Source organism: Haemaphysalis longicornis, unplaced genomic scaffold (assembly GCF_048455015.1).
Source record: "Haemaphysalis longicornis isolate Haplotype H1 unplaced genomic scaffold, Haemaphysalis longicornis Haplotype H1 scaffold_2, whole genome shotgun sequence".
NCBI lineage: Eukaryota > Metazoa > Arthropoda > Arachnida > Ixodida > Ixodidae > Haemaphysalis > Haemaphysalis longicornis.
The window spans coordinates 208,879,843-208,891,098 of NW_027526295.1; the positions used below are offsets into that span (position 1 = coordinate 208,879,843).

The 11,256-nt window shown below is 45.9% G+C and overlaps 1 protein-coding gene across 1 annotated transcript; it reads left to right on the forward strand.

Moving 5' to 3' along the window:
• The first annotated feature begins 530 nt into the window (after nucleotides 1-530).
• On the forward strand, nucleotides 531-7,134 carry Wal (electron transfer flavoprotein subunit alpha wal). The gene is made up of 9 exons (XM_077699237.1): nucleotides 531-729; nucleotides 1,103-1,255; nucleotides 2,629-2,710; nucleotides 3,461-3,543; nucleotides 3,671-3,770; nucleotides 3,912-4,022; nucleotides 4,382-4,486; nucleotides 5,110-5,261; nucleotides 6,870-7,134. Exons 1-9 carry the CDS (start codon nucleotides 688-690, stop codon nucleotides 7,062-7,064), a joined length of 1,023 nt encoding a protein of 340 aa, XP_077555363.1. The 5' UTR covers nucleotides 531-687; the 3' UTR covers nucleotides 7,065-7,134.
• Nucleotides 7,135-11,256: the final 4,122 nt, after the last annotated feature.

Here is an 11,256-nt window from a genome sequence, read left to right on the forward strand (position 1 = left end):
TATTCGGTATTTTTGTGCGAGGTAACTCAAAATTGCATTATTGTTTCGGATTTTTTAATCTTCACTCTTGCCCTTCACCCACCAATACAGGCTGTTTCGTCTTCAGGCGGATGCGCTCCTTTGCATCTTTGCATCTTGAACGGCGTTGCCATGGAGGAAAGTATTCTTAAAGTATTATTTCCTCCATGGGCGTGTTTGCTAATAAAACTTTAAATTGTTCTATGTCTTAATGCACAATACTGCCTGCCAGTTTATTCAGTAGCAATATTGGCCAGACGCACGGCCAAAAGATCGCATGTAATACCTTGTCGGTGTGCTGGGCCTTTCGGTATGGGCCTTTCCAGCACATCCCACCCAGTCAGTATATTATCTCTATGTCCCAGCCTGCCCCAGCCCTCCTGGGTTGAAATAAAGTATTGTTATTGTTGTCATGGTAATACATAATACATACATATGTTTGCGACCAACAAATATGTCTGAAATGCAGTACACCTAGCGGACACTCTCAATCTTTGCAAATGAAAGTTAGTCGGTGTCGGTGACGATTCGCTGTCGCTGATGTTCCGGGATCAATGGGATCGTAGGCACGGGTAGAGCCGAGGGAGCCTGCTTTCCGTTCTTGTTGTGCGAGAAATACGCATAAGTTCGAGTGTTTGGATAGCTACGCTCCGGCCAGACGGAAGAACCATGCTGTCGCTCCGACAATTTCGCACGAGCGTCCTTTACCAGGTAATTAGCACGCAAATGACCATCTACTCACGTTTGGAGGTCGGCTGCTGACCGCAAGGAACGGATAGCGTACGGGTAGATAGGCATCGGGGCAATCAAACGAAAAGAAAGCGGTGAAAGGAAAGTAATTTGCCGCAAGTTCGGTGCGACGACATTTTATCGGCCTCTTTGTTCCTAACTTGCTGTACTAGAAAGATGACTGCTAGAGCTGCAGCTGAAGTAAAATGACCACGGGAATCTACGAAAGCGAAGAAATAGCCTTGAAAAAGCTGGAAGAACTGACAGCCTTCTGGTTGCTTCTAGGAACAATTTTATATTTTAGGTGTTCTTTATTTTTAATGTTCCCAGCGATAACATTTGCCGTGCTTTGCAGGCTTTCTCCGTTGCCTGTCGTCACAACAGCACGCTCGTGATCGCGGACCACAGTTCGGGCCAGATGCTGCCATGCACGCTCAATGCTATTGCTGCGGCGAAAAAAATTGGCGGCGAGGTTGCGTGTCTTGTCATCGGCAAAGATGTGTCGAAGGTGCGTGTTGGTTTTTCGTTTCGCTGTAAATTTTGTGGACTGTCTTTTAATTCTCACAGTAACCATCAAGGTTTGTGCAAATTCCATGGCTTTGTGTTATTGAAGGATTTCTCTTCGCTGTTCTGTGCCAAGTGTGCTGTGCTGATCCATTTTGTGAGCCACAGAAAAACGTTTTCTTGTATTTTTTTTTTTTTTAAGTTGGGATGGAAATGATGCAGTTAATGAAAACTGACCCGGCTTGGAAATGACATCTCACACAGCAGCTTTCGTCAAAAAAAGCTGGACACAGTGCTTGTCATGTCAACAAAACGGTTTTGGTGGTGGTTATAAAGCACTACCACGTTTTGTGTGTAACGGGTGTCACCTCCTTAAAAAAAAAAAAATGTTGCAACCAAACTGATACGCTTCGTGGAAGGCCATGCATGTTGAGATAGTGGCGATAGATAAGACCGCTCTTGTTAGGCATTCGTTTTTTGTCACGAGCAAACGGGGCGCGCGTTTATAAAAACCATCGTTATCCAATTTCTCAATAGCCATGTGCAAATGCAATCATTTTGCAGAATTTGAGAGCAAATGAACGAGGGGTTTGATGAAAAAATATGGTTTTAAGGTGGCTCTGTTATCGTTGCAAGGCAAAAGGCAAAATTATGGATTTTCCATGTCTGATAATGGTTGTGTTCAATTGCATGGTCTGATTCCTGTCTATGGTTTTGCTAGGCAGGACATGTAATAAATATCTACCTGCGTAAGCTGTAAGATAATCAGTATTCTCTGTAATCAGTATTTTCTATCAAAACCGGTGGTTCCTTTAAAAAAGCTGGGGAATAATACCAGATACTTTGGCAGAAAAACAACAGGCTGCATTGGTTAATCAAATACTCGGCGGTATTTTATTTCGCTTTTTTGGTGTCCATGAAATCCTCGGAATACCCCTTTTCTTTTAATGCTGGGAGTTGCCTTTGGCTTGGTTGGGGCTGTCTTAGTGCCTCACTCCTCTGGGAAGTGTCTCACACACAAAATTTTCAACTTCTTGATAGTGCAGAACATAACAGTAATTCACTTACCTTAGAGCCTTAGCAAGGTCAGCCATCCCTTAGAACTTAGCAAGTGCCCATGACACACCCGTGGCACTCTTTTGCAGAGTTAAGAAGACTTCAGCTTGGTTTCAGTGAACACGTCCTCAAAAGTGGTGCTTCCAGCATTGGGAGACAAATTGTTCACGCCAGCGTGGCTGGTTTAAATTTTGCTCCTAAATTTACTGTTTTTGCTGCTACCATTGTACCCTTTTCTTGAAATGAGCTATCCGTGCTGTCACGATGCACGAGTGAGCAAAGCAAGCCACAAACCTGTGTAACAGAGCGAGTGCACTGCAGGTGGCAGCTGAAGTAGGCAAGGCTGAAGGGCTCAAGAAGGTCCTCCTGGCGGACAACGCTGCCTTCGATGGCCTCTTACCAGGTCAGTGGTTGACTCAAAACAGGGATTTCAGTCCTGCTGCCATTTAAAGGGGCCCTGAAGGCAAGATACTAGCTTTGTTCAGTTTGTAAGAACTAGTCTTCAGTAACTCACTCAGCTGCACTCCAACCACGAAAGATGCTTTTGTTGAAAAAAACAAATTTCACGCTACAGTGATGTAATATGGGCAGGAGTGCCATACTATGGGCCAGCACAAATGGTTATCGATGTGTTGACTGCACATTAGCATTCAAGTTATGCAGTGAAACAGAACTAGAGGCCCATCCACAATCACCCAGTTTTCTGTGACGTCATGGAGAAATTGCTGGAAAGTGGCTTGGGATTTGCCACTGCTTCATATATTTTCTATAATATGTCCACTTTTGTTTTAAGTGTGCGATAAAATTAGTATCATTGTTATTGGGACAAAGCAATCTTTCTTGGGAATCATATTTGTATTTTGTCTTTGTTGCTCCTTTAACAAAGAGCAGTCTGTAGGGCGTCAGGACTCCTTTGCAATTATTTTCGGTTAACAGTAAGTTTTGTGCACTGCATAGGCTTAAACTTAAAGCTCGAGACAAATTCTATGCTGTACAGTGGTGTGAAGCGTGGAATTCGATTTGAGAATTTGCGGTAGCTGTCACATTTTTTGCCTACTCTCAGCAGGATATCTTGCTTTAACCGCATTTGTTTTCAGCCATGAGCACTGTTGGTGGGAACCCGTTACAGTAAAATAATGGCCTCTCTTTGCAGAACGCCTGACACCTGTGGTTCTGGCAACGTGTAAGCAGTTCAACTTCACCCACTTGGTGGGAGCATCTACTGCATTCTCAAAAGTGAGCCTTCTCTCTTTCTTTCTATCTCTATATATGTATGTGATAGCATACCTGTGTATGTTATTAAGCTTGAACTGCTATCCCTCAGTCATTGGCTGTTATACTAACTGGCAAAGTTTAATTGCAGAGCCTATTGCCAAGGGTGGCTTCAAAACTGGATGTCTCTCCAGTTTCCGACGTCCTGGACATCAAGTCTCCAGACACTTTTGTTCGATCTATCTATGCAGGTCAGTTTTTACTGTGCTGTTACTGAGCCTTGCCTCCATTTATCGTTGCACCCGGTGTCATCGCACAGTTGTCTCATGTCATGCGGGCTGTTCAAAACACAAAACAAATGCAAGGTCTTTGAATGATGTTTTTCCCCACAGGAAATGCCATTCAGACGATCAAGGCTAAGGACCCCGTTAAGGTGCTCCTGGTACGGACGACCTGCTTTGATGCCGTTGGCGTCGGTGGCTCTGGTGTCGTGCCAGAAAATGGTGAGCCGATCTTGCCGGTCCTGCTTCACTACTTGCAGTGAGAAAGTTCAGCCTGTCTAGGACCTTCAGTTGTGAAATTGAAAGAAAAGTTGATATGCTGCTTGTGAGATAAAGCAACCCACCCATGTGTTTAGTCTGGAAGATAGTCATAAGCACTGCCTAACTGGCTTGATTAGCTACTACCTTGTTTATATTTGTTTTGTTTTTTTGTCCCGTCTAGCTTTTTTCCTCTGTCCTGTCCACTCAAACTGGGCAAAATAAAATCTCAAAAATTACACTTGTGTAAGGCAGCAACCACATAATTTAATTTCCTGAACACTTGCAGAGTACAAAAAAAAAATCACTCTTGTGTCTTGCAGCTCCAACTGCTGAGTTTGACAGCAGCAAGTCATCGTTTGAGGGCCAGGAGCTGAGCAAAAGTGAACGACCAGAGCTCACCAGCGCCAAGAAGGTCATTTCTGGAGGTCAGGCATTTTCCCTTGTCTCATTGTTGATGTGCGGTAGACAGCCTTCTGTCCATGACATCTGTGGCACTGTAGTGGAGATGTCTCTGCACAGTTTTCTTGTTTAGGCCATTGCATGACATCAGCAAAGGGTAAGGAGAAGCAATGTTTGTTCATGTATGTGCTATATAACCAATAACTATAACCAAAACTATAACCAATACCTTCACTTCTAAATTAGAATGTGAGCATAAGCTCAAAAAAGTGCTTGACTGCTTAAGGCTGACTAGACAAGCTGCTCTGATAATGAGTGACCTACAGGACAGGACTTGTTGCTTTTTTAGTGTCCGCTTATAATTAAACATGTTGCCAACCAGTGAAAAATTCGACCTTTGCTGCATGACACCTGCATTTCATGCATCCCCAACTATGCCCTGCTTCTTAAAGCCACAAGTAGATCGTTGATACCTGTGGCTTGTAGAAAGTATTAGCTGTGTACTTTCCTTTATCATGAATTTAGTTTTCAACTTGTCAGTTTTCAGCTTGTAGTGGTCATTTTGCTGACTAACTTCATGCTCAGCTGCTAAGTGCCCTGCATCGCAAGTTTGCCGCCATCATTTCTGTGCCTCTCCGGCCGGACGCAGGTCGGGGCATGAAGAGCGGGGAGAACTTCAAGATGCTGTACGACCTGGCCGACAAGATCGGGGCTGCTGTGGGCGCCTCTCGAGCGGCTGTGGACGCGGGCTTTGTGCCCAACGACCTGCAGGTTGGACAGACGGGCAAGATCGTGGCTCCCGTAAGTGCACCCGTTTGCAGCCAGAGCTGGAAACGGTCGAGCTGCGAGCTGTGAAGTAGCAGTCCGAATTAGGAGCAAGGCTCAAACGGGCAGGTTGCTGGAAAGACTGAACGTACTTTTATAAAAAGGAAACAATTTGTATGCTCATTGCGATACCAAGAGAGCGAGTTTCCTGCTGTAGTATGGTTGTGGCCGTGATTTTAAGCACAGATTTTATGAACGCAGCTTTATTGCCAATTTCGATTGTTCCCCCAACAAGCAAACTTTATCCTTCTAGAAATTTTTCACGAGCCCTTTTCCTTGTACGGCACTTGTGTTTGTAAGCAGACATGAGGCTGTTACCTCTTGGGTTATCAAACCTGTTTTCTAGGTACTGTGTGCCTGCCAATAATCCTGTGTCAACCACAAAGTAGCAAGTCAACCACAAAGTTATTGGCTTGTTCCAGTAGAGTTTCAATTAGTATCAACCAAATTCCCACCCACTCTATTTTTAATGCCCCTTTTTCTGTGTGCATCTGTTATCTCGATATTGCCATAGGAAGCAACGAAATTGCAAACTCCTTGTACTCTGGTTCTGGACTGCAACTTCAAAGGAATCCCCGCCGCGGTGGCTCAGTGGCTAAGGCGTTGCACTGCTGAGCACGAGGTCGCGGATTCGATTCCCGGCCGCAGCGGCCGCTTTTCTGATGGATTTCGGCGCACGTTAAATATCCCCAGGTGGTCAAAATTAATCCGTAGCCCTCCACTACGGCGCACCTCATCGCCTGCGTTGCGTCGGCGCGTTAAACCCTAGAATCAATCAACTCCAAAGGAATTGCCAGCTGACATTTCCTAGGCATATGCTTGCTGAGGCGTATAATATACTCAAAAACATGTAAAGAATGCTTAATTAAAAAAGGAAATAATTTTAATCCGACCCCAAAAGTAGTGAAATTAGAAATGTAGCAATGTCCCAAGCTTGTCACTACGAATGTAGCTGCATCACAACCTAGGAAGGTTTTGGCCAGCTCAAACTTCAGTAAAGTGTACCATAAACGAATTTTCTTATGGACTGTTATGATTACTTTATTTTTTATAGATCATTTTCAGATTAAAAAAAAAATTAATGATGGTCATTTCCCTTGCATTCAATTTGGAGTAGGAAAAAACATTTTAGCTAGTCAGCTGATCCCATCGGAGTAGCACACCCACACCAAAGATGAATGAGCAATGGTGGTGGAATAAAACATCAGTATAAAGCAATGCCTTTCAGAAAACAATATGAAGAGGCGGCGATAGGAAAACCGGGTGATAAGGGAACACATACTACTTGAGATAAAGCGGAGATGAACATGGCGTAAGAGAAATCACTCTTGAACGAACGAGAAGGGCACTTCTCATCACATGTGCATTACGCTGCACATGGAGAGCCTTTTGCGAGTTATCTCCACGCTGCGTTCCGTAGACCGAATCTCTGTAGAGTGTAACCGGAGAATTTCGCTCTTTGCCGGTGGGCTTGGAGCAGTGTATCTGTGCCCTTTTCTTTTGGTTATCCAGACTTGTGCACACAGTCAGGCCTTTCAGTCAGTAGCTCCATGTGAGTAAATGGCCCCCATGGCTTGTGTGCAGGAGCTGTACGTAGCGGTGGGCATCTCTGGTGCCATCCAGCACTTGGCAGGCATGAAGGACTCCAAGACGATTGTGGCCATCAACAAGGACCCCGAGGCGCCCATCTTCCAAGTGGCTGACCTGGGCCTGGTGGCCGACCTCTTCAAGGCGGTGCCCGAGATGCTCGAGAAAATAGACAATTACGTGTCCAAGTGATCACACACTTTGGTAGGGGAGGACAGGAGCAGGGGAGCAGCTTCAGCCAATAAACACTTTTACGTTTTCACTCCGTGTTGGGAGGCCCTCACTTGGCGCAGCCAGAAGCCTTCCGAGCCCATCAGACACCAAAACCAGCAGAATTAGCTGTGATACTGTCACGAGGCAAATGGGCAATGCCCCGTGGTGCCATAGCCCGGCGTTGAAGACGACGAGGACAAGGCAGGCGTGCAGACTGAGCGGACTTGGCCATGGCCGCTTGTAAATAGTGTAAATAGGTCGTTCGTAATCGTTTATTGTTTGTGTCCTGCCGCTGCGTAACACGTTTGGTGGAGGCTGCGGCGTCGTCATCCCCGTCCTGACCCCAGCTTCGCAGCGTCACGGTTGCGACGCAATCGTCGTGGGTACGCTGGCCGCGTCTGTAAGCCCCAGCACCGCCGCGACCAGCTCGAGACCAAGTTCCCCCGCCGCGTGTCCCCAGCCCATCCAAACACTGCTGACACACTGTAACAATACGTCTGTGTGTGGGAATTCATTGTATGTTAAAGGAGCCATGAAGAGAAAATACAACTTCGTTTAATTTGAAAGAACTAGGATTCAATATCTCACTCAGTTCCATTAGAGCCACAAAAGATGTTTTTTTTAACAAAAAAAAAGCAAGTATTTAAAAACTTTCAAATTTTGTGCCACAGTGACGTGTTATGAGCAAGAATGACGTCATACGGGCCAACAATAAAATATAATTTTCAGTGTGTTAACTGCACGTTAGCATTCAAGTGATGCGGTCAAATGGAACTAGAGGCCCCATTACAGACGTCCAGTCGTGTCGTCGCGACAGGCGAGTTAAGCGGCCGCCAATCGCACAAACAAGGTTCCGTGATGTCATAGAAAAGTTGCGGGAAATTGGCTAGGGGGTTGCGACTGCTTCACACGTTTTCTTTAATAGTATCTCCATTATTTGTTCGAAGATTGTGACGTTTTCTTTAATATCTCCATTATTTGTTCGAAGATTGTGATGATATTGGTATCATTGTTATAGGGACTAAGCAGTCTTTCTAATAAACCCAACTTGTAGTTTGTCTTCATGGCTCCTTTAAAGAGGCTCAGGTGGTATAATCTGTACCTTTCATTGCGACACAACTCGTGTAATGCCTACTCCATTTGTGCAAAGTTGTCAAGCCGTGAATGGTGAAATGAAATTGCTGGGCTTAGCATGTTTCTGAGAAAAAAAAAAGTGAGGTAGGGAAATGAATACATCTGAAATCAATTTATCTGGTAATGCGCAAGGGAGCTTGAAAGCATTTGCACCTCTGCATGCTGCAACGGCATAAAATATGTTGCAACGTGACAGCAGATGACACGAACAATGTAGCGATGAAGTGACATATAAAATGAGGCAAGCTATTTACATGCGGCCATAACTGAGACCGGGCTGGCTGTGCTCGTGGACCATAGCACCACGGGGATTGTTTGCCGCGTCCCGTGGCATTCCTCCCCCTTCCGATCTAGGACGACCCTCCCAGTCAAGGCTGAGGCAAGCTGATGAACGGATGCGGATGAGCGCTGTGATGAAAAATGCAGTGACGAATAGTTTGCCGCCACGGATGACGATTATCGCATTGACAATGCCTGGCCCTGCAACATCTTCAGTCACGACAAAGCAGCAAAGGTCTTGGAGCCGAGTCTACCGGAAGGGCGGAGGAACACGTCTTCGGCTTCTCTGGCACGGCTTGTCTCGGCTGGTCTTCATTCGGGCATCTCGGGCTGGGGCACGGGACGGGGGACATTGTTGTGTTCTGGTCTCGGCTGGGCTGGGTCTGCCCAGCGCGGCTTCGTTATCCTCAATGGCTGCGTTGACGACGATGCGATGTGATGCTGGGGCCAGGATGGGAATGAAACCTGCATACACCACCAAATGTAACGTGGTGGCAGATAACCCGAATAATTTTGTGATGAAGCGATGTATTTACATAATGAGGCAAGCTATTTACATGCAGCCATAACAGAGTCCGGGCTGGCTGTGCCCCCCACACAACTTCTTCCTTTTCGTCGCTGGTGGTGGGCCATGGCACCACGAGGATTGTCCACCACGTCTTATGAAAATATGCAAGGGAGAGAGTAGAGTGTCGTCCTTCTGTTTTAAAGGAGCCATGAAGAGAAAACAAAAGTTTGTTTTATTCGAAAGATTAGGTGTTTCATAGTACCCCAAGCGCTTTCCCGGAAGCAAATGATGCTTTATTCACTGAGAAATAAGGCAATTTAAGCCAAAATTTTAAATCTCCCGCTAAAATTGCACATTTGGTGACGTGAGCAATGGTGTCACACGGGCCGGTCCATGAAACAGATACTTAGTATGTCGACTCCATATAGCACCCACACGCGGGAGTCGACCGAGACGGCGGCCATTTTAAAAATGCTAGTAAAACCTAGTGCACCCGCAGCCCTAGTCATGGAATCGCCTGATCCGGAGAACAAAACTCTCGCCGAGGAGCTCGGGCTTGCATTTAACAACCTCAAACCACTTGAACGCTCAACGCTTCTAAGTGCACGAGCGGCAAGAGTTGTGGGATACGCGGTGGACGGAAAAGCGACCATTCCGCGATAGCCACAACAGACGAACGCCCTGCCGTCGGCACCGCTGCCTCGTCAGCGCCGTCGCCACGGACGAATACAGACTGGTACGTATGTGCCGTATTTTTATTACGGTTAATAATAGTTCAACTTCAGTAGCAGTATCGCTTATGCCAGTTGGCCGGTGTCGTGTATGGAAAGCCGTTCGCGCGAGCTCTCTGCTTCGACCAGAAAGATACGAGCGTCAATGCGCGGTGTTTACGGCATTTTTCCTCCAAGGTCAGAGCGCCTCGAACCCGAAAATTCGTCTGCGCGACGGCGAGATGTCGAGCTCGGCCAGGCGGTTGTTTCGTATGCATTGGCGCACACGCTTGCGTGTTCGTTCGGAACTTCAACCGTTTACTCCACCGTTCTTTGTCATAAAAAGAATGTGCAGTATGTTTCACGGGCATTTAGCTCGCTATGCAAACTGTAAGCCCTGCCTAACATGCGTTTGCTTTTGCCGGCCTCCGCCAATCGCAGAGCTTAGCCCATGTGACGGCATAGGTTCTGTTGCGGGAAATGAGCTGGTGGGTCGCATGACCATTCCCGTTTTTCCTAATTATGTAGCTTATTTCAGCGAAGTTTGCGTTATAAGTTGTGTCGTTATGGTTCTAACGAGGCAATCTTTCGAATGAACCAAACTTGTGTTTTCTCTTCATGGCTCCTTTAAATTCACCAAACGTTTCAGCAGTAGAACTGCTATCGTTTCTCATTGTGCTTCATGCAGAACTGGCCTATTGTAGAAGGAACCAGACCGCTATATATATATATATAAGCGGTGCGTAAATGCTCGGATATTCGAATACGAATCAAATAGTACTTCTGTGAATAATTCGATTCACAAATTGAATATCCACTATTCAATTTTTCGAATAGTTGTGGATTTTAAGAATGTGCTTGGCTCTCTGAAAGCAAGTTTCATCCAAATTGTGCTTTTGATGAGCGTGCCTTGCAGAGGCTGTAAATTTTATCCTGCAGCACTGAGTAATTTGTGGCTGGGTCAATAAGGTCTTGCTTTAATGCCGTTATAGTGGCTACCATAAAGCCATCACCATCGACTCCGGCCGCCGTTTTGAATTCTGCCACCATTAATTTACATGCTAGAGCAGCTTCCGGTGATGCAATCGCTGTGCTTTTGTTGTGTTTTTGACAGCACGTCCAATAATTTAAAATCAAAACAGGTTCTGGCTTTCTTATTAATGCAGTTGGTGTATGCTCATTGCACGCTTTTGTTTTTCTATACCAAAAGAAATAGCCCAGGGTCATGCATGGCGGCTGTAGTGAGAGCTTTCCTTTGTTTGCCTATAGTTTACGCTTAACGTTTCCCATGCACTTCCAAAGAAATGCCTTATTGTGGTCCGTGATAGTGGTTGTGCCATGTTATCGCGTTGTATTGTTTATCTGTTCAAAGTGCTTGCTCCGGTGGTCTAGTCGTTGCCTATGATTGCAGTACAGCAACTCGACTGCAAGTCATTTGAGTGCGTAGCACATTGGAACCCAACACCGAGGTTTGGCTGTGGTGGTGGTGGCGGCGGCAGCAGCAATGTCTGCATAACTGAGCGAGCAGATGAGACACCAA